This window comes from Sinocyclocheilus grahami, unplaced genomic scaffold, assembly GCF_001515645.1.
Source record: "Sinocyclocheilus grahami isolate Dianchi unplaced genomic scaffold, SAMN03320097.WGS_v1.1 scaffold1016.1, whole genome shotgun sequence".
NCBI classification, from domain to species: domain Eukaryota; kingdom Metazoa; phylum Chordata; class Actinopteri; order Cypriniformes; family Cyprinidae; genus Sinocyclocheilus; species Sinocyclocheilus grahami.
This window is the reverse complement of record NW_015506195.1, coordinates 309,741-332,586: the sequence shown is the minus strand read 5'-3', so window position 1 is coordinate 332,586 and position 22,846 is coordinate 309,741. Positions and strand designations below refer to the sequence as shown.

Below are 22,846 nucleotides of genomic sequence, written 5' to 3'. Positions count from 1 at the left end.
TCATAGGTCCAGAAGGAGACTGTTATGCAGGAAGCTTCCACCTAACCTCGGTCAGGTGGAGATATGGTGGTTACAGGGGAATTAGGAAGGGGAAGAAAAGGGTAGATGTTACACCCCCTGAGGGAAAGAGTGGATACCTAAGTATTACTCTGATTCGGATGAAAGCGCTGACGCCTTGTCTGGATCACATCCCTCAGGTCTTGCCTACCTCCCTTTGACCCATGATACTTCCTACCCGCAGGCGGAGGAGGAGCGCGAGTCGCGACACTAGCCTTCTGTGCTCGTCTCTGATCCTCAAACCGAGACGGGCCAGGACCCCTGGGTTGTTCTGGCTCAGACCTGGACCTTCTTGGAATGAAGGTTTTGAAGGCAGCTGAGCGTGCCTTCGCCTCCCTGAACTTTTCGACGACCGTCTCAACGGATGTACCAAAAAGTTCAGAGGGCGAAACCGGGGAATCGAGAAGAAAACCCCTTTCTTTCTTCCCGATGTCTGCCAGGTTTTACCCACAGCTGCCTCTCCGTTACTACCATCGCCGCCATAGATCTGCCCATGGCAGAGGCAGCCTGCTTAGTAGCACATAGAGCAAGATCTGTGGTGCGGCGCAACTCACCCATCTCATCAGAAGAAAGGCCCTCGCCTTTATCCAGGTCTTTCAGCAGGTCAGCCTGGTATGCCTGGAGCACCGCCATCGTGTGCAGCGAAGCAACAGCCTGACCTGCTGCTGCGTATGCCCTGCCATTCAATTTAGATAACCCCTAGAGGACGCAGTTCGAAGTTCCCATGAAGGGGAATCGGATATTTGTCAGATCTGCGTCATATGCATCAGGTTTTAAAGAGACAGCACTGATTTTAAAGTGAAAACTGCTGAAGTCTGTCATTGATGTATATCAAAGAACAAAAGAAAAAGAGAAGTCCTTGGACTGTTCTAGTCGCTGATTAAATTGTATAGCTTGAATAAAGATTAATATGTATATTTTATGCATATATAATAAAGTTTATGTGAAGATTGTTTTAAAAACTTTAAAAAGTTGTTATATATTTCAGAGCCTATTAAATGTTAAAAATAATGGCTTTCAATTATACTGGAATGTTGAACGGCTATAATTAATAGGGAAAATGCACCAGCAGGACAAATTAAAAACATTGTAAATATGTTTAGTTATTGTCGTTGTAATAACTGCCTGTTTTTGCAAAAAATGCAAGCCAGTTTCATGGCTGGTAAAAAAAAGATTTTGGCCAGTAAATTTTATCATGTCACCAGCCATTGGCACTTTTGGCAGGTGTGGCAAAAAGTTAGTTTTAGGCCTTGTATCTCAGTGTTCAAAGCACAAAATACTGTATGTTGGTGACAAGCTATGTTGGTTGTTTAAATAAGACTTGGAGCATCGATTACAACGATTTGCATCAATACACTCTACCGTTAAAAGGGTTGGGACCGGGAAGATTTTTTAATTGTTAAAAAGTTTCTGATGCTCACCAAGGCTGCATTTATTTGATCAAAATAATGTAAAAACAGTAATGTTGTGAAATATTTAATTTAAAATCATTTTTAAAAATTTGTGAAACTTCAGTATCATTCTTCAGAAATAATTTTTAATTTGCCGATTAGGTGCTGGAGAAACATATCTTTGTATTACCAATGCTGAAAACAGTTGTGCTGCTTTGTATCATCGTGGAAACTGTAACACATTTTTCAGGATTCTTTGATGAATAGAAAATTCTAAATCACAGTATTTTCTTTATTTTGTAACATTATAAATGTCTTTACTGTCAATTGAATGCATCCTTGCTGGATAAAAGTATAAATTTTCCGACTCCAGACTTTTGAACAGTAGTGTACTGTATATACTGTAACATCTATCTAAAGATAAAACCATAGTTAACTGGTGTAAATGTTTTAGAGAATTTTCACCAAGTAATTTCATAAAATCCAGCCATGCAGCTGGTCCCATAAACTATCATGTAAATTACAGTAAACAGAAATAATGTAACATACAACTTCAATTTTTGTGTTTACTAAACATTAAGTATCTGATACTTAAATATGCTTTTATTGGCAAGAATATAGCTATCTGACATGGTAACAAATTAATACAAAAATAAAGCAAGAATCTATTAGCAAAGATGTTATAAAAGCATTGAAACGGTTGAAGTGCCAGAGTCATTTGGATCTTCTTGGAAATGTTATGAATAATAATAATTCAAGAGTTCCAATGAATGATAGTGTAATTAACTCCAACCATCCTAAATGAGCTCGACCAGGGCTGCGTTTCTCAAAAGCATCATAAGCTAAATTGATCGAAGAGACCATTTGTGGCAATGGGGATCTACTTCGGATTACAAGGCTTTTGAGAAACGCAGCTCTGATAAAGTAAACGATTTAAAGTAATTGGAAACCTGCTACAGCTGGTTTGAGAAGGTCTCTCACCCTGGCCAGCTGCAAAGTCCTAAAACCCCCTTTAAAACCAGCCTGGTTTTCAGCAGGCAGCTCATGCCAGCAGCTTCCTATACTGGCTGCTCACGCTGCTTTTAAAAGTCTCCAGCTTGCTTGACCTGGTGGTGCTGGTGAACTGTGCGCTTCTCTCGATGCCTGACGCTCCATGACACTTGAGAAAGGCAAGAACCTGTTTTTGGCACTGAGACGACCCGAAGTAGTACATGAGGGGGTCCAGACAGCAACTGACGCTCCCGATGCACGTGGACAACAAGTACGCGGCGTAGGACGCATCATTGTGCTTGTGAGCGAACTGCACGTAATGCGCCAACAGGATGATGTTTGTGGGCGCGAAGCATATGAGGAAAACAGCAAAGACCGTTACCGCCATAAAGACGGCCCGCGTTTTTTTCGCGCGGTTTTCCACGTTGGCCGCGCACAAAGCTTGGATGATGCGCACGTAGCAGACGGTGCTAAAAATGAGCGGGATGAAGAAGAAAAGCGAAGAGATGATGGGGAAGAAGTACAGGTAATACTCGCGGAGGTGGTGGATGTCAAGGACGTCGTGACAGGTGGTGATGCCCAGGTCAGGTAGGTGAATGGTTTGATTGGAAATCAGCAAAGGCGTCACACCGCCGATGGACAAAATCCACATGGCGGCGCACACGACGGACGCGCTTTGCGGACTGCGCCAGGTGAGCGATTCCATCGGGTAAACGACCGCCATAAAGCGGTCCACACTAATGCACATCATCAGCAGCACAGAGCAGTACATGTTGCAGTAGAAAGCAGCCGTGACAAAACGACACATGCCGGCCCCGTATATCCAGTTATTTCCATTGTAATGGTAGGCTATCTTAAACGGGAGCAACAGGACGAACAGAAGGTCAGCGCAAGCCAGATTGATCATATAAATCGCTGCCGGTTTTTTCGGTCTCACTTTGCGCACAAACATGACCAGCGCCAGCAGATTTAGAGGAGTGCTGATGATAAACACCACGATGTATATTGTTGGGATAACAGCGGTCACCACGCGGCCTGTGAGGAAGCTGGAGGCCTCCGGGGAGATGTGATAAGTCTTTTTAGCCACATGGTGTTGGTGATCTTTCTTGGGTTTGGATACTTGATCCGGACTGGAGCCGCTGCCCTCATCTTGCACGTCCAGGTAATCAATTGGCTCATCGGTGACGGTGAGGAAGAAACCAGAAAATGTCCGAATAAACGTTTCTGGAAAAAATAAGTACAAAATGGAACTATTGAGGTGTAAAATGTTTGGTAAAAAATGGTCACATTAATCCTGATTACAATGATTTCTTATTATATATTTAAAAATACTAATACCACCGCCAGCATACATAAATACATACATAACCAGCATAGACTGGTTTTATCTGGTCTTTCTGCCTGGTCAGGCTAGATACTTAATTTTTCGATAGATATATATATTTCCGGAAGGAAATTAGGCTACTTCTGCATGGCCTTAAAATGGCAAAGTAATCCATTGCCACTATCGGTCACTACATGGTTTCCATAGTAATACAAATTAAAACGAATTACTGTTAAGTGTTTACAGTTTGTTGAATTGCTATTCATTTACTGTACCTTATTTGAACTATTTTTCATTTTACATTATTATTATACTAATATCCCTGCTGAAATGCTCAGGCTAGATGCTTTTCAAACCTGGTTTTAATCTTTTTTTTCAGAAGGGATTTTTATGATTAGTTGTGCATGGTCTTTGAAATGCAATTCATTACTATAAACGCTAATAAATGCTCGTGCATAGTTACAACATAATATTTCAACTACAGAACACTTCCGGCCAAGCAGTATTGCCTTAAGAAGTAACGGTGCACCAAATTAAATGGCGAGTTATTTACAAATTAACTATATAAGTGCTTAGTGTGAACTTAAGCGGCTGACTCGCACGTCATTTTTTAGCAGTGGATTGTAATGCTCACTTTCAAAAATACTAAGTACAAAAAGTTCACATCTACACCGTTCACCAAAGCACTGTAATTTCTTAAGTTCATTATATTTTACTTTGTGTCACGTGCAAAGAAAGAGGCTGTAAATGTCTTACCGTTCTTGGGCAGCGCAGCCGCAGAGCCCTCCACAACCAGCAGCCCCATCAACACCACAATCCACAACATCACGACTGAATGAAACTTGCAGCTCAGAAACGATGAACGAGCGCAAATACTAAATAAAAGGCAAAGACTTTTAACTGAATGAGCGTGAGCTCGCGCGCTATTTCAACAGCAGTCCTCAGACATCAGTGAAGACTGGAGGGCATTCACATGACAGCATGTCAACGCCTACTCTAACACAAGGGAGACCAGGACTAGCTGATACTATTTTTAGGGTGGAGTTTTTTTTGTTGTTGAAGTTAACAGTATTTACAGCATACTACATATTGTGTTCATTTGTTTCACCAAGTGCTATTAAAACATACAGCACGAAGATGCAATTATTGTTTTGGGAACAGTAATAACAAAAATGTCCTAATTTGAAATCACCATAAACTTTTATTTGATTGGGCTTTTGATTCATAATACAGGCTTTGTGTCAGATATATACAGTTTCCCATATATATATATATATATATTTGAAAAAACAAACGTTTTGATGTATGATAGTTGTATTTATTTAAAATCAATAACATTAATCCATCTCAGTACAGAACATTGCCAGTTTTATTTTAACTGAAAACTTTTAGGAATGCCGTTTAATAGGTATCTTTAAAAAGATGTACATTTGAGCATGTAGAAATGAAAGGCACTAGTTCATGATAGTCTTGTGAAGTCTTCTCTGTTTTATCTAATTTAAAAGCCACATGGCAGTAGTGCATTATCAGTCATTACAAGTCATCCATCTTATTGATTATTAAAACATTGCAGCATTCAATACATTACTTGCTATAAAATATATATTTCAATTACACTTGTATTTAAAAATATAATTCATTCACAATTTAAAAAAATGTCATGAACATTTGTTGTATTGATTGTGGTTTGATTAAATTTCCTTTCAAATGTAAGTCAAAAGTAAGCTATGTATGTACAGCTTGGCATGTATGATAATTCTTAGAATGGTAAGATGAGATCTCGTTTTATAGTTAATTAAATACAGAAGACCTGCGAACACAGTTGCACACGTACCCTGAATGCTCAGAGAAATTTCATTTACAAACAAAAGATCTAAAAACCAAAGGCACAATCTGTTCTTTTCACACAATTTGTGTAAACTAACATCTAAAATGAGACACTGATAGCTAGTTAATATTTTTCACTGAATATATTTTCACTTTCATTTTCCATAGAACTTTTTGTTCAAAAGGAAGATCAGTAGATTGACGTTGACTTTGGCCTTGTCGAACATTTTCATAACAGCTACTCCCTCATACTGAAGCTGCAACAGGTCCTGGTAATAAAAAAAACACAAAAAACAGGTGAAAAACAGTTCTCTATTGGTGTCCATAAATGCAATTCCATATAATAAAACTAATATCCTGCATGTCCAAGAGAAGAACTGTGACTACGTGGCTTGTGCCAGGCTCTGTGCACCTGGGAACTGACCTGGAAATGCAGTTGCACCTTCTCCATCTCAACTCCCATGAACTTGGCCTTTATCTCAAAGTCACCCACTTCCTCACAAGGGCAAATGTCAAACATGACATTTTTTAACCTGAAATGTACAAAACACTGACTGAAGTACTGGAATAGGTGGAGCTTAATACTGTACATCTTACAGTGCAAATAATTTCATTGTTGCAAAATGACTGGTAGCACCCGGTCAAGAAGAATTATAAGCAGTACACATTTCTGACAAAATAAACAAATAAATCACTGAGCACTAAAAGATAACATTTTGAATATTCTTTTGATCTGCCTTAAGAGATAGCAAAAATAGTTGGCTAAACTCCCCTTTGGACTGCATGAGGAAGAGCAGAACATGATGGATAACTTTAGATATTAGAACGTTCAGTTTAGATATTATGTATTTGATTATGGCACAGTGTTATTATGAATACAAATATTAATTATCAATGGAATGAAAAGAAATGGTGCAAAGAGGAAGAACATACTGATTAGTCTGGAGGCCTTCAATCTCCAGAATGACTCCTTTCTCATGCAGTTTGGCCGCTGTGTACTTTAGAGAGGAGGCCTTGGACTTCTTACTGCCCTTCCCCTCTTCCTTTCTGTCCAGTTTAATGGACCTTCGTGAATTCCTGGTGGAGAAACAACCGTCAATTAATTAATTTTAATGTCTTATAGGAAATGAGAGTAGACACTTTCCAATTTCCACACCACTAGTAAGTGCCCTTCAAGCTATTGTGTATCAGGGCCCGATTGTGGCAATCTCTAATCATTAGATATCAATATATAAAATGAGAAAATTATCAAATTGCCTAAACATTAGGATAAATAGACAAACTGATATAAGTTAGTCATGAGGTTAAAAATTAAATAAATTAGCAATTAAATAATAATTTAATTACATTGATAAATGAACAAACGGATATTAACAGCATAAAATCAATAAGGTAATAGTTTATCTTAATCATATTAAAAATATCTGTTTTCAGTTTTAGCATTATTTTTTTTGTATTTTCTAAATTACTAAACTGAATTTTGTATTTTGAATTTATTACTTCAATATATTACTTTATTAACTGTTTGATGTTTTACTTATTAATTTCTTAATTAATTTATATATATATCTTAAGTGATTATTGAGAGGAACATACTGTATAGGCCCACAATCACGAGTGTGCTTGTATGAGAACTTCAAATGAATCTCCACTCACTTTCTGTTGAGGTTATCCAGACAGGTTTTGATGTATGTGTCATAGTAGTTGATCTGTTCCTGATAGAAAGCTGCCTTTGAGTTGAGCGCCGTCAGAGTCTGCTGTAACTTCACCAACTCTGCTTTCCTCCTCTGCCTGTAGCGCCGCTGGTATCGAATGTCCTGCCAAATAAAACATTTCTGTTATTACAAATACTATACTGTAAAATAAAACAGTCAGACTAAAGACATGCAGGTGTTTATGGTACCCTGCAGTACTAAAGGGATAGATTTAATACAGATGCAATCATTTGAGTCAAGGATATAGCAATCATTATAACTTTTACGAATATCTACATTCGTCCAACAGACAATTATTACTTTTCAATGAGCCCCAACGTCTTTTCAGATAGTTCCTGAACCCATTAAGGCCTGACCTTGGAGATGTCATTGATGGCTTCCTGGTACTTTTGTTTTGAGCTGACCAGTCCAGCCTGCTCCAGAGTTCTCAGGTTCCTGAGGATCTTTCTCTTCTTCTGCTCCAGAGGCAGCTGGCGGTCCTCCAGCATGGCCTGGCTGCTCTTCAACCCCTCTGGAGTCTGAGAGTCCTGCACCACCTGTCGCTCCACTAGCTTAGCGTGCTCTGCCTCCTACAGCACCAGAGAGAGGGTTGATCGAGGCTAATCGATTGAACTTCATCTGAATCTGTTGGAAGACTGACCTCTAATCAATCTTGATTATTAATTCAAGAGCCTACAATACCTGTGCAGCAGAGGCAGGAGTTTCTAGGATATCAGTGAGTGTTTCCCCTGGTTGAATTCTCACAACATCCACTATCAGTTTCTTTGTTCTGCAAAGTGACAGGCAAACAAAGAGAAGGATGTTCTAGTCAGGCAAATCAGAGTTTCTCATGTCGTGCATTGTCTCATCTGGTAAGATATGGGCTGACATTGTCCAGCAGATAATGCAATGCAAGTATACTTCACGAGCATTCACAATATGCTGGTGACATAAAGGACAAAACGAATTTTCATTTTTGGGTGAAACATCCCAACGTACAAATGTCTGAACTGAATTTGACTAAAAAAACTCTTGAAAGAAGAGGGGAAGTCGTGTCCTAATGGTTAGAGAGTCGCACTCGTAACCCAAATGTTGCGAGTTCGAGTCTCAGGTCGTTGTAGGTGGGGGAAGGGAATGTACAGCACTCTCTCCCACCTTCAATACCACGACTGAGGTGCCCTTGAGCAAGGCATCAAACCCCCAACTGCTCCCTGGGCAACGCAGCATAAATGTCATGTCACATAACTGTCATGTCACATTCACTAAAAATGTTTTGGTGTTTTTAGTCTATACAGTCAGTCAGAAAGAAAGAAAGTCAAGCAGGTTTGGAACAACATGCATTTTGGCTGGTAGTGTAAGCATACAAAAGTGTCTGTAAGGAAATGCAGACTAATTTGTGGTTTGTCTCACTGCACATACACGAACTGGCCGGTTACAGTAATTGATGTTTATATGGTCTGTAAACAGAAGATCATACACGTCTGGGTAACTGGGGCTTCACAGATGCAGTTTTTTTCTGAGTGGAAATGGAGCGGATGTTAACATATAGACAATGAGTTGTGACGTCAGTGTACCTGCTTCCTTCCCAAAGATACACTATAAAGCTAGTGGTTAGCACACAAGTGCTAGGACAGTACTGTATATAGTTAAACGACACAGTCCTGTGGTGATGATTTGGACTCACTGCTGGATGTAACATGTTCATAAGTTGCTTTTTGCAGGGACATGATAATTCCCTGTAAGTGTGTTAAAATATATTCTAATAACAAACCACGGGTTACTAAATCTGTTAAGTCTTGCTTACAAAGGGGAAAAGGCTCGCCTTTAAACAGGGAGCAGCCTCTGATTTGCATTTGGCTACAAAAGAGATTGAAATCTAAAAAGCTAAACAAATCTACAAAGTAGAATTGGAGAACAAGATGGCTGCAAATAATTCTGGTTCAGCTTGGGCAAGTATGAAAATTACTCGAATAAAATGTTCCTGCTGTTTTAACTGTGTTGAATAAGCTGTAGGGATTTTTTTGTTGTTGTTGTTTAATAGCTATATATTTTATATAATTTATATATAATGATACGTTCTGAGTAGGGGCAGTATCGGGCCCGATACTGAGCTCCTGTACTCGTACTCATTAAAATGCCCCGATACCAAACGCCGTAACCACACAGCATGTGTTAAAGGGGTCATATGATGCGATTTCAAGTTTCCCTTTCTCTTTGGAGTGTTATAAGCTGATTGTGCATAGATAAGATCCCTGAAGTTGCAAAGACTAAAGTCTCAAAACCAAAGAGATATTCTTTATAAAAGTTAAGACTCTGCCACGCCCCCCTAAAATGGCTCGTTCTAACACGCCCCCACATATCTACCTCACTATGTGGGAATATTTGCATAATGCGCCCAAATGTGCACGCAAAGAAAGAAGGCGTGGTTTCAGGAACAGCAGTAGTGTTGAAGCAGCCTTGTCAGTGAGACGCTGTGTGTTTCTAGGCGAGGCAAGCTGATGCAAAGCACGCTGAGTGGATTGAGCGCGCGACGGCGCAGATGCGCGAGCTTGTCGAGTGAATATACCTTTCTCACAGACATCACTGGAAAGTTTTTGTAGTTCGGTTGGATATGTCAAAAACAAGTAAGTAAAACAATGCACAAGTTACTTAACGGTAGGGAGAGAGAGAGAGAGAGACTGAGCGTGCGTGCACACTTCTGTTGTGTGATCTTTGATGTTCACTCCCTTAGCACACGCATAATTTGGATTAAAACTAAATCGTCAAAATAAGACCATTTATAGGGGCATTCACTATAAACGTCATTTATTTTCAACCTTAGGCATACACGACTTTCTGGCGAAAGTGAATCTAGCAGCCTGTGTGAAATGCGCTATAGGCTGCGTTGCGCGTGTTTTGCTTGCTTGAGTGTTTCTGCATTATACGACTGAAAATAAATCGCAGCACGTTTCAGATGAAAAAAAAAACGCGACTTCTATTTCTGAAAATATCACAGTTAGGAGATTTATAACGAGTGGTTCCCTGCATTATTACAGCAAAGCACGTGATTACAGTACTAAGCCGCTGCAATGGAGCAGCTCCAATGCTATTAAATGAAAGATGATGTACCATAGAGCAAAAAATGAACAGTGAAAGTAACAAAAACTTGTAAAATACATTTTAATGGGCATAATTAAGTGTGAAAATAACCAAAGAATATACATTAAAACCAAAAATTATTCCGAGACCAGATATAATTTTTGATATTTTTTTACTAGTGGGTGCAGGACACTATAGTTCATTTATGTAAGTGAGGATAGCAAAATAAAATAAACTGTGACAAATTATACCCAAAATGTCTTGATGTAAAACGGATACAATTATTCAGACCGAGTCTGGGAAAAAAAAAAATTAAGTTCAGGTTTGCATGAAGCTGGTTGACAGCATGCCCAGGAGACTACAGGCTGTCATTAAGGCTAAGGGTTGGCCGACTAAGTATTGATAGTTGTGTAAATACTGTCATACTAACAGCTGTCTAATTTTTGGTTGATTGTAATCCATTAGGCTACATACCTTTCTATCAAAGTTATCTAACATTATCAAGCAGAATTTATTCTGACTCAGTTTAACTCTGAGTTCTTGTTATATTTTATTACCATTTTCTAAACTATAGCGAATAAACTGTGATAATGTGAGAAATGTTGAAGGTGTCTGAATAAATTTAGGTTTGACTGTATCTATTTGATAAATGAAGTCAACCAACTAACATTATACATACTCTTTTGGTTTCTGTACCCAATATTTAAAAAATTTACAAATGCAATAAAATATTGGTATTGGTATCGGTACTCAGTATGGGCAAGTACCAAAAATAAAAGTATCGGTATAGGGCGAGTACTGGAAAAAGTGGTATCGGTGTATCCCTAGTTCTGAGTGGTCTTGAGCACTTGTGTCATGTTATTGTTATTTTGTTGTGTTATATTATGTTTTTATATGTTTTGAAATTGTGCAAGAATGGATGTCATTATCATTTTACTGCAAAACAAATGTACCTGCGGGTATAAATTAAGTGACCTAACCTAACCTACTGGCCAGCAAATGATAGTCGACAAATGTTCCCTTTGAGTATTACATTATGCACCGTCAGTCAAAAAAGGCTTATTTTAGAAGTGGAAAAGATAAAACTGGCCACCAAACCATTTCCTCCCATGGGTCAGGAGAGATATGAAGACAGGAAATGAGGACAATGAAGAAAAGTTGAGTGTGGGCAAAGAGATATTTATATGTGAGGACATTTTACGTATTAAGACGGTTGAAGAAGTGATGATTACTTCCTCACTTACTTCATCATCAGTCCCTTCGTGTCTTTGTCATCTCCATCCAGCAGCTCAAACTTGTTGGTGAGGGTAAGGGAGATCTCTGTTTTGGCCAGCTGACTCAGTGAGTTCTCCTTGCTGAGGTCATCTGCATCCACAGCTTCTTCACCTGGGTGTCAAGTTTCACAATCATTATTGTGCCATTTGACAGCAGTTTTCTGTTCATTACTGTCCTTTTCTTTTAATCAGCTGTCAGTGAGGGCATATTTCATCTGGACTCTTTTGCCAGAGGCAACACACTTGCAAAAACTCTTCACTTCTTGTAGGTGGACAAAACTGGTGGTGTTTGAAAACTCTTCCATGTGAATGAATGAAATTATGTGATTGCATTTGTTATGATTTTACCAAGTAGTGACTCGACATCAGGAACTTCCCCCAGGTCCTTAAGGAGCTCATGCAGAAGATCACTGTGATCTGGAGCAATAGCTTCCTTATGTTCCAACACTAACTAGAAGAAAAAAAGAGCCAATTTAAGTATTCCAGCTACAACTAGTCTGTATAGACTACAAAACACAATAATACTCAACAACACACAATCATCGCAATATTGAAATTAAGCCTGGATCAAGTTAAATTCTTATTGCAATTCCTATTGTTATTATCTGTAAGTACTACTTTGAGATGAGGGTGACCACCACGATAGATTCACAGCAAAACCCAGACAATTCTATGTAAATATTTTAATTCGGTACATATACTGTGCATATGTTAAGTCTACCTCATGTGGTATCATTTTATAGATAAAGTTATATTCCTGCAGCTCAAACATTGTGCTGGCAACACTAAGGTCATGGGTTCGATTCCCAGGCAATACATGAAAAACAATATGTGCCTTGAAGTGCAATGTAAGTCATTTTAATTAGATTTAAGGGGAATATATGGTCAACAATTTCTTCCATGTACAACTTCTAAATATTTCCTCAAATCATACAAGATGTCTCGTTCAATAAAATATAAATTACAGCCATACATCTTAAAATGGGCATTACATCCGTTTGTCTATGTGCTGCATAACACGCAGAATGATCAGTCTGGTTTTTTCAACAGAAGGAATGTAGAGGCTTGGCTGAGAGGGGAAAATAATGGAAACTATTTATTATGTCTGCACAGGTCATGAAGTCACTTCCTCACACATGGATCAAGTCAAACCACTCCTCACAGAAGACTCCTCTCATGACTCATTGCTACTCATGGCTAATGAAACTTAATTACAACAATTAGTTGCAGATCTAAACAAAGCATTTGACTTCGCATTCCAGATCACGTCCCAACAGTAAATTCCGAAAAGCACACTCTTTGACAAGATGCTTCTAAACTGGATTCTCTCTTGAATATGAACAGCCCAGAAATAAGATAAAAGAAGAGGTCATCTCTTCCACTGAAGTTGGCAGGAAATTAAAATTGACCTTATCTATTTTCTAAATGCATATTATAAATCTTACTGTGCATGTTTCATTTTTTCACCTTGTAATGTTTAATCTAAGTGTTATATCTTCCTGTGAAAATGACAGGCTTCTCTCTGGTGACATATGCAGGTCTTCTCTAATCATTTAGTCCTCTTAAACCCTGTTGCTGCAAACTCATGTTCATCTGCCCCACTTTTGAGTGCAACGGCTACATCCACTTAAAAACAGATGGATTGTCCCCACCCTACTTTTTTTTTTTTCTTTTTCCACAATCCCTTCCACTCAGATGGTTGTCACAATAAGAAAAGATCTGTTGCTATGTCTGTTTTATCACAACTTTAAAAAAGTAAGAGATGTGTACTGAATTCTCAGTTGTATGTCTTACAGAGTGTGTGTTGATAATCTCGTCAATAGAGATGTAGATGACAGGTTTGCTGAGTGTCACCATGTCAGAGTACTCGTCCACGTTAAAATTCTCCTCCGGAGCTGGAACATCGCAAGCTGCCTGAAAAAATCCCCTGAAAATCAAAAAACAAAAGTTATAACCAAGTCCAGGTTAAATCTGTCGATTTCTTTGTGATTTTTGGGGAAAATCTGTGGAGTTCTTCAAAATCAATATAAAAATGGTCAAATGTGTAGCCCGAAAACAACATGGAATTAGGCATATACAGACACGTAGAAGACATGGGAGTGAGAAATTTTGTGAGTATCAACAAATTTCAAGAAATCTGTGCCTTCTACCGAGTTTTGTGCAACCAACAAAATAAAAAACAAGATCACAACAAATGTATAATGCCAAGTCGGCTTGAATGAGAAGGTCACATGCTAAACTGCAATAATCCAGCTCAAGTCTAAACTTCCAGGTCTATCACAGACATGTCATCAGGCAGAGTTGCTGAGAATCTGAGGAAAAGAAAGCAGCAGGGAGTTTCCAGTAAGCATGACTCACCAGCATGGGAATGATGGGCTTTGGGCAAAAGGTCATTTAGCGCTTCCAGCCTCCTCACACACAAACACACACACACACACACACTAAAAAGTGTCTGAAGTGGCAACACATGTCCCTCTTCTCTGCTGATGCCTTACTTTCAGACAAAAACATTTCCATATATCCTCAGCCTGTCCTGAACCTCAGATCTGTGATTGTTTAAAACCTTTTGTTCTACTCATCAGTTTCTAGATAAAATATGAATGTTCTAAAAAAATTGGTAATAGTTTAAGAGAATAATTATTATAGTGAGAGAGTTGCATCTTCTGTTTCAAGGAAACAGGCCAGAAAGACTTGGGAAAAGGCTAAATAAATTTATAGTGCTTTGGCTACAGTAGGTAGTTCCGATGTGGATTTCACTTCTCCATGTCGCATCACTGTGTGAGATGCAATAGTCACTTAGCTTCATAGCTTTTGCCGGCTCTGAGACACTTGCTTGGTATTGCTCCTTTTTATGAAACGGGAGCTTAAAATAAAGGCCTGATTATTTCAGGACCTTGCCACAAATCTATTTTATTTGAATTTCTATGTTGCCTATGCTATATTTTTACACTTAAAACCATGATATTCCTCTTGTACCACTGTCCTCTTTTGAGCAATGAAATAAGTCTCCTGACAGTTCTCTCCCAAGTGGTTCCACTGTTGTCAGCATTAAGTCTGAGAATGATTCAATCGGCTATGTAACACTTTTAATTGTCAAGAAATTATTTATCTTTAAATGTTTTGGTTCAACATACTCACCGTTTGATCAAAAATTGCCTTTAACTTTATTTACTTTTTTTCTGTAACTTTCAGAAGGTTGTACTCATTTTTGCAATGCAACATTATATCACTTTGATAAGAAAATATTTTCCTGAATAATTTTGACATGCTCTATTTGGTAATTAAACAAGCAGACTTGATGGAACATTATATCTACAAATAACCTAATATGTCTTCTAAGTGAAGATTAAATTCTAAATTTTAAGGGTGTACTCACAATAGGCGTTTTGAACCGTGCCCGAGCGCGTTTGACCCCCAAAGCCCGGTTCGTTTGACTAGTGTGAGCGCTCCATGCTGCGCTCGGACGGGGTTCATTTAGCTGGCCCTGGCCGGTTGGAAGAGGTGGGCCAGGGCACGGTTCGTTTTGGTTGGGCTCGGGCATGGTATGCATGCAGTGTGAGCGCTAACCGCGCCGGAGCACGGAACAGATACTATTTTGTGTGCGCTACTGTCATTATTACGACCGCAAACATATTCTATTACTACTACTACTACACTACACTTTTCAATTAATTTAATTTAATCAAGTATATTTAGGTTTATAATGGGTCTGGTTCTTACCTTATTGATGAACAGGAAATTTCATTAACGTCAGCTGCCTCCGTAATCATTTTCTGATACATACAAGTGAAAATCAATGCACAGCATAAAATATAAATTAATTATTAATAATTATTCGGCAGAATATTAGCGAAAGTGGTTTTCTCCGTTATCTCATACATGACGTAAGTGTGCTCTGGCCCGGAATGTTTAGTGCAAGTGTGAGTGCAGGCAAGCGGGGGAGTGGGGAGGGGGGGATAATCGCGCTCGGGCTCGGTTCAAGGCAATGCCTAGTGTGAGTACACCCTAAGTTTCTGAGGGGTTGCACTCATTTATGCTGAGAACTGTATGTAAATATGAAGAAAATATCCAAATATCAAAACAGTTCTTGCTGAAGTTGACAGATTTTGGCCGATAGGTGTGTAAGTACTTTGCATAATGTCGAAACAACACTTCTGACTTTTTTTTTATGGACAAAAAACACTTATACATTGTTCAATATATATTATTTTTGTTCCACAGAAAAGGGCTTGAAAAAACATGAGGGTGAGTTGTCATTTGTCAGTGAACTATTCCTAAGTTTTTGATTCTTCACAGCAAGAATAGTGTTTATTGTCTGTGACCCTGATGAAGTGCTCTGTTCTCCTCACCTGAACCTTTGGTATGTCTGGGAGATGTAGCTGTTCATAGGGGTGAGGTGGCCGCTCTCGTCCTCAAACAGCTTGTTGGCGGCAGCATGCTGTAGCATCTTGGCCACTGACGCCAGGTTCCTCCTCTGCTCCGAATGCACCTGTCCTCCGGCTGTCATGTCAATGATGTCAAAGCCATCTGGAGCCACAATGGCAGGATTCATGTAACGGTAATAGAGCAGAGTCCCAACAATCTGTGGGAAGAAGATGGCACCATTCACTTTTTTCATAATTTTCTGGGTTCTTGAGATGTTGAATCTTTAAGCAGGTGTGGTTAGGTGTGTCAAGCAATTACAGCTACATTTCAAGTATGAAAAGAGCTTTGCAGACAGGCCAAGTGAATACTTGTTTTAGAAGAAACATACAGGAGTACCACTAAAAATTTTAACATCTGACCTTTAATAATTCATCCTCTGTGGCATCAGGGAATTTCTCATGAAGCGTGTCCTTTAGAACTTTAGCAATATATCTCATGCCGTAACTGCATGCAAAAGAAAACAGATGCAAAATAAAAATCACAGATCAGCAGCAGAAAAAAAATCTAGCCATACCTTAAAATAATGAGATGACTGTAATGCATGAGCAAAATATCACACAATGCTATGTATTGAAAATGTATCTTGTTTTGGACTGGCTCCATATTTTCAACTACTGTGCTGCCCCCTGGTGCACAATCCTTCATAATACAAGAGGCATTTCTGACAAATATAACAAGCAATATGAAAATGAATTGCATGAATCAGAACTGAAAATCTGCTTGAAAGGCAGGTTGGTCTTTATTCTTACGGGATGGTGTCCAGCGATGACATGATTGAGCTGAGCACTTTGTCTGTGACGGTCCGGAGCACCTGATTGGAGGATTCCATTTTAGCCCTAACTTCCTCATGTGACAGAGCCTGCTCTGGTGTGACCTCATACGGCAGCTTGCTAGAAATAAAGTTAAACAAAAGTAGTAAAAATGAATAAACAAAAAAGTCAAGTAAAAAACTAAAGATTGAAAGATGAGGTCAGTATAAGATATAGCATTTTTTATGTATTTGGAAGAAGCCTTTTATGCTCACCAAAGTTGAATTTATTTGATTAAACATACAGTAAAAAAAGAAATATTGTAAAATATCATTACTATTTAAAATAACTGTTTTATATTTTAATATCTTTTGAAATGTAATTTATTATTTTGATGGCAAAGCTGAATTTTCAGCGGCCATTATTCCAGTCTTCAGTGTCGCATGATCCTTCAGAAATCAATCTAAAATGCTGACTTGCTGCTCAAGAAATATTTCTTATTATCAATGTTTAAAACAGTTGTTGTGATATTTTTGTGGAAGCCATGAAACAGTTTTTTCAGGATTCTTTTCAGGATCAATTTCAGGATCAATTTAATCCATATTTACTGATTAAAAGCATTAATTTCTTTCAGAAATATCAAACTGCCCCCTAAACGTTTGAACAACAGAATATATATATATACATATATATATATATATATATATATACCAGTCAAAAGTTTTTGAACAGTAAGATTTTAAATTTTTTATAAATAATTCTCTTCTGCTCACCAAGCCTGCATTTATTTGATCTAAAATACAGCAAAAGCAGTAATATTGTGAAATATTTTTACTATTTAAAATAACTGCTTTCTATTTGAATATATTTAAAATGTCATTTATTCCTGTGATTTCAAAGCTGATTTTTTTAGCATCATTACTCCAGTCTTCAGTGTCACAAGATCCTTCTGAAATCATTCTAATATTCTGATTTGCTGCTCAAAAAAACATTTATTATTATTATTATCATTAATATTTAAAACAGTTGAGTACATTTTTTCAGGATTCTTTGATAAATAGAAAATCTAAAGATCAGCATTTATCTAAAATAAAAAACTTTTGTAACATTATACACCATACCATTCAAAAGCTTGGAGTCAGTATTATTATTTTTTGGGGGGGGGAAAGAAATAGAAATTAATACTTTTATTTAGCAAGGATGCTTTAAATTGATCAAAAGTGATGATAAAGACATTTATAATGTTATAAAATATTTCTATTTTAGATCAATGCTGTTCTTCTGAACTTTCTATTCATCAAAGAAACCTGAAAAAAATTATACTTAGCTGTTTTCAACATAATAATAATAAATGTTTTTAGAGCAGCAAATCAGAATATTAGAATGATTTCAGAAGGATCGTGTGACACTGAAGACTGGAGTAATGATGCTAAAAAATCAGCTTTGAAATCACAGGAATAAATGACATTTTAAATATATTCAAATAGAAATCAGTTATTTTTAAATAGTAAAAATATTTCACAATAGTAATGCTTTTGCTGTATTTTGGATCAAATAAATGCAGGTTTGGTGAGCAGAAGAGAATTCTTTAAAGAAACATGAACAATCTTACAGTTCTAATAATTTTGTAGTGTATATATATATATATATATATATATATATGTTGTTTATTTGGGTCATGCAATTTTTATTATAATACATGTGTAATATATGTGGAAGAAGAGAAAATATGCAGATGGATGGTGTGTGCATGTTTGAACCTGGCTTCTCCTGTAGCGGTCTCTAGCTGATTAACCCAGGCCTTGTAGATGTCTACAGGGTTAGTGTTGATGCCCAGGTTCTGGTCCTCAATGATCTCTTTAACCACAGGGCCTAGTAGCTGTCTGAGAGCATTCTGTCCACGAGCACCACGGTAAAAGCTCAAAACCATCTTAATGACTGTAGGGTTCCCTGTCACTATTTCCTGGATATGATCCACCTTAGATCTGCCAAAGATGAAAGCAGTGTAACAATGTGCCATAATCAATATTATAAAGCACAACTTTAGACATATTGTATCACAGACATTTGACTGAGTTTTGATGTATTAATTATGAATTCAGAGGTATAGTGGTCTTTACAAAACAGTGTTGTTTTTGCATGTTCGAGCTAACAAACAGTATCCCTATCTCTAAGATAAGATCTCTAAAATATATCTTACTTGATCTCTTCTCGCAAGGCTGACTCAAAAAGCTTGAGCAGCAAGTACTCTTCCCGCTGATTTGATGCATAGTTATACAACGTGAAGATCACGGTGTCCATGAACTTGGTGGATTTGTTCTGGGGCATCTGGAAGATTACCTTGGCCAGGTATGAAGGATTGGTCTGTTAAATGAAGAAAACTCATTGAATAAAAAATCTAACTGAAAATATTTACAGAATATTTATAGTACAAGTTTTATACATTCTGTAAATGCATAAAAGATTTGTAAATTATATATTTTAAAATATATAATTATATATATTTAATCAATTATATTGAAATACTCTTTATTTATATATCATATTAAGAAATGTTTTTTTTAATGAACAATTAAAATGTATATCCTGTGGCAATCAGAGCAAAATTTAATTGGAATATTCCATTAAATCCTTTGGTCAGCTGCAAGCTAAATTTGTGCCAGAGTTCATTATCTCACTTGTAGAAGGTAGAAGAGATGCTGATAGGCCTCTAGTTTCTTCCTCTTCTCTTTGCTCAGGCCCTTGATGCCCTGCTTTTCCCCAATGGTCAGATCGTCTTTACTCATTTTGTTCTTTTTGCTCTTCATCTTTTTGCTGTGTGACACTACATCCTACCAGAGGAGACAACAACATAGCAGTAGTTGGAAAAATTAGAATGGGTCAAGGGTCATACTCGACTGGTGTGGACATCTGTAGCTGCTTCTACTCTCATGAGACTCTGAAGAAAACAAATATGGTGTTGTTGTTTTCTCTATCAGTGTTGTGTGTTTGCTTTACAGTAGAATTTTACATCATGGAAACACAGAAACCTACGCACATCAAAGGATAATGTAACATTATCTCATTAAACCATAGTATACCCAACAAGCAATTCAAAGAGATTGTTAAGCGTTATGGATCATTTTAAATCACTGCATGAAAGCACTGTAAGCAAACTGCATCTAACCTGCAGTGTGATCCTGTTTTTCACTAACAGGCCAATCTTAATATCCATCAAATTCAGATCCTTTTCCATTTGCTGATTAGCACGAATCTTGGTGACCACTTCCTCTCTGAGCCGCGTCACTTCCTGTTCCTCCTGTAAATCGAGGCTACTTTGTTCCAGTAAATGTACAAATTTACGGACCACTGCGAGAGGTGGGTGCTGAGAACCGGCTGTTTGAAAAACATGAAAACCACAATCATCTTTACCTTGCAAACCAATTAACAACTATGCTAGTAAATGTAAACTGATTAATACATGAAATATAATATAATGTTATTGACTTACTCAAGGTTCTGTAGTCAACTCTTGCTTTGTTAGCCTTTAGGTAAGCTTGAATCTTCACTATTTCTTTCTCCTAAGCATGACACACAGAATATGCCATTTTCATGAGTATAACTGATGAAGATGCTGCTCGTTCATATCAGTTTATCAGCTTGTGTGTGACTTACATGGTCTTTGAAGTACTGCAGTCTCCTTGTGTAGCTTCGTTTAGCTTTCCACATCTTCACCATTGACTGTAACTAAATTATAATGAAAACATATTTTCATACTATGAATATTGCACTTTAAAGCAACAAGGAAAAAGATGATGAAATACTGTAATAAATGAGCATCAGGGATAGGACCATTACCTTAATCACACTGCTCACACTGTCTTGGAAGGCCTTTAGTTTGTCCTTATAGACTCTTCTCTGTGTGTAGCCCTTCCAGGATGCCTGTAATCATAAACCACAAATCACATATTTGTTTCTAGACTCTAGAGAATTTTGGTAGTTGTAAAGATAACAATACAGCACTAGAGTTTAGCCAAAATGGTTACTAAACAGTCAGTACTTTCATTGTATAATGTTGATATTTCATTGTCATTGCTAATTTTATTATGTTTTAGAGTTAACAGAAGAGTTAATCATTTAGATTTACATGCTTTTGATGTGTAAAAGTTAAAAGGTCATATTACAAAAACTATGAAACTACTCACTGTTATTGGTTTCTTTATATAATTTAAAGGGGTCATATGATGCGATTTAATGTTTTCCTTTCTCTTTGGAGTGTTACAAGCGGATTGTGCATAGATATATATAAATAATATTATAAAATAAGATTTTATAATATTATTATAAACAATTGAACAATTTTAAATCTTAGAGCTTATTAAATTATATATACCTTTTCTTAAATAAGAACTTGATTAAATAAGAGTTAATGATAGTAATAACATAATAAAATGTAAATTACAAAAAATCACAAGGCTGTTAGTGGTCTGGTATACAAGTATCATTCCTTCACATTAAACAGTTAAGCACCTGCAGTCTGATGATGCTCGGCTCTTGCTTTCGCAGGTACTCCAACCTGACATTATGCGCCTGTCTCACCAGGTATCCACGGATCAGGGCCTGCAGCTGGATGATGAGCGGCTCATTGGCCAACCACAGCTGCTCTCTGTTATACTCTGCTGTTACACTGCTCAAAACACTCTAGAAAGGGGGGAAAAGAAAACATGAACTGAACAACAGAGCTCACATACAGTAATTTAATTCAACACTAAAACTGTAAATGTATATTTGTGCTGAAGACATACCTGAATATCTTCTGTGGTGAGCTGTGAGCTGTCATGGACAAAATGATCTGGCTCAAGCCATGTCCCTTCCTTGCTTTCAATGTTGTAGAAGTAGTCATATTTATCCTTGATCTTGTGTTTCACCCATGAACTGCCACTGGTTCCTACAGAATAATGAAATGAAAGCTATTCTTCATAAATAAGTAATTCTCCACAGGAGCTCTAGACATATGCATTTCTCTCTGTCTGATATCAAATGAATCAGTAAATGTTTTAGATGATATTTGAAAGGTCTGTGGACCATTTACAACTATTATTTAACAATTTATTAAATTAAACAGGCAAAAAAAATTACATATTTTACACTATTAGGATTGTCAATGATAATGACAATAAATTCTACAAGAGTAAGGCAGGTAAGTTAATGTTTTCCAGATCCCAGTCATCAGGGCTGAGATAGAGTTACCTTGTTCTGTTTGAGTGCTCTGTAAGTGAGAGAGCTGGCTGTGGTAGACATGAGCACATTCAGACAGCACCGCTCGAAGACCTGCATCAGGACACTGCAGAGCAGCTAGTGTGGCCTTAGCATCTCCCTCAGATACTACCCTGTTAATGTCTGCTACTGCCTCAGCCACTGAAATCATACACGTAATATACAGAATCATTTTTTCACATAACTTTTAACCCCGTGAGGCCTACTGTATCATATTTGATACACAAATTTCTAATGCCTCTGAATTATCAATATGATCAAAACTTTACTGAAAAACCTGTTGTACACAGTCTTCTACATGCATTTTGTAATCTGACATAGATTGCCCTGAATAGAGGCCACCCCATACCACCTTGGTGCATTTTTTCAATAAATTTTATTTTTCTTTCTCTTCCTCTCTTCTTTCTTTCACAATCATTTCTTTTCTCCTTATATCCCTTCCATTTATCTGATTACTCTTATTTCCATAATACCTGTTATTATTACTATTAATATATATCTAGTGTATAGGAGTATATACAGTATGTATGGTTCTGTATGTACTGTATGTTTACTCTTCCCTTTTTCTCCTCTCGTCACCTTAGACAAGCCTTCTGTTCTATATATATATATATATATATATATATATATATATAAGATAGAAACATACACATAAGCAACATACTTTTACACACACTTTACATAATCATAACGTAAAACCTACTTTTTGTTTTGTGTATTCTGTATATATATATATATATATATATATATATATATATATATATATATATATATATATATA

General features: G+C 37.2%; 2 protein-coding genes across 3 annotated transcripts in view; both read right to left on the bottom strand.

Annotated features, from left to right (window-relative positions):
• Positions 1–2,064: 2,064 nt before the first annotated feature.
• LOC107565682 (proteinase-activated receptor 1-like) lies at positions 2,065–4,701 on the bottom strand. Its single transcript, XM_016250943.1, has 2 exons — positions 4,519–4,701; positions 2,065–3,662 (listed from the first exon to the last, which is right to left on the bottom strand). Exons 1-2 carry the CDS (start codon positions 4,586–4,588, stop codon positions 2,491–2,493), a joined length of 1,242 nt encoding a protein of 413 aa, XP_016106429.1. The 5' UTR covers positions 4,589–4,701; the 3' UTR covers positions 2,065–2,490.
• A 372-nt stretch (positions 4,702–5,073) lies between these two features.
• The window catches only part of iqgap2 (IQ motif containing GTPase activating protein 2), a 78,605-nt gene continuing 60,832 nt past the window's right edge, over positions 5,074–22,846 (bottom strand). For both annotated transcript variants that reach the window (XM_016250941.1, XM_016250942.1), the window contains 22 exons: positions 22,039–22,206; positions 21,594–21,736; positions 21,319–21,489; positions 20,647–20,730; positions 20,464–20,535; positions 20,300–20,369; positions 19,976–20,184; positions 19,488–19,640; positions 19,010–19,173; positions 18,570–18,794; positions 16,810–16,950; positions 16,420–16,504; positions 15,985–16,217; positions 13,430–13,562; positions 11,984–12,086; positions 11,606–11,747; positions 7,986–8,073; positions 7,661–7,873; positions 7,246–7,406; positions 6,523–6,666; positions 6,014–6,122; positions 5,074–5,858 (listed from right to left, as the gene is read on the bottom strand). In XM_016250941.1, the coding sequence (XP_016106427.1) occupies positions 5,745–5,858; positions 6,014–6,122; positions 6,523–6,666; positions 7,246–7,406; positions 7,661–7,873; positions 7,986–8,073; positions 11,606–11,747; positions 11,984–12,086; positions 13,430–13,562; positions 15,985–16,217; positions 16,420–16,504; positions 16,810–16,950; positions 18,570–18,794; positions 19,010–19,173; positions 19,488–19,640; positions 19,976–20,184; positions 20,300–20,369; positions 20,464–20,535; positions 20,647–20,730; positions 21,319–21,489; positions 21,594–21,736; positions 22,039–22,206 (3,125 nt within the window). In that variant the 3' untranslated portion in view covers positions 5,074–5,744. The remainder of the gene's footprint in view (positions 5,859–6,013; positions 6,123–6,522; positions 6,667–7,245; positions 7,407–7,660; positions 7,874–7,985; positions 8,074–11,605; positions 11,748–11,983; positions 12,087–13,429; positions 13,563–15,984; positions 16,218–16,419; positions 16,505–16,809; positions 16,951–18,569; positions 18,795–19,009; positions 19,174–19,487; positions 19,641–19,975; positions 20,185–20,299; positions 20,370–20,463; positions 20,536–20,646; positions 20,731–21,318; positions 21,490–21,593; positions 21,737–22,038; positions 22,207–22,846) is intronic.

Coding starts and splice junctions, on each gene's coding strand:
- LOC107565682 (XM_016250943.1), bottom strand. CDS start 4,588: ATGTTGTGGATTGTGGTGTTGATGGGGCTGCTGGTTGTGGAGGGCTCT. Junction 3,663..4,518: donor GGCTGCGCTGCCCAAGAACG/GTAAGACATTTA, acceptor TATTTTTTCCAG/AAACGTTTATTCGGACATTT.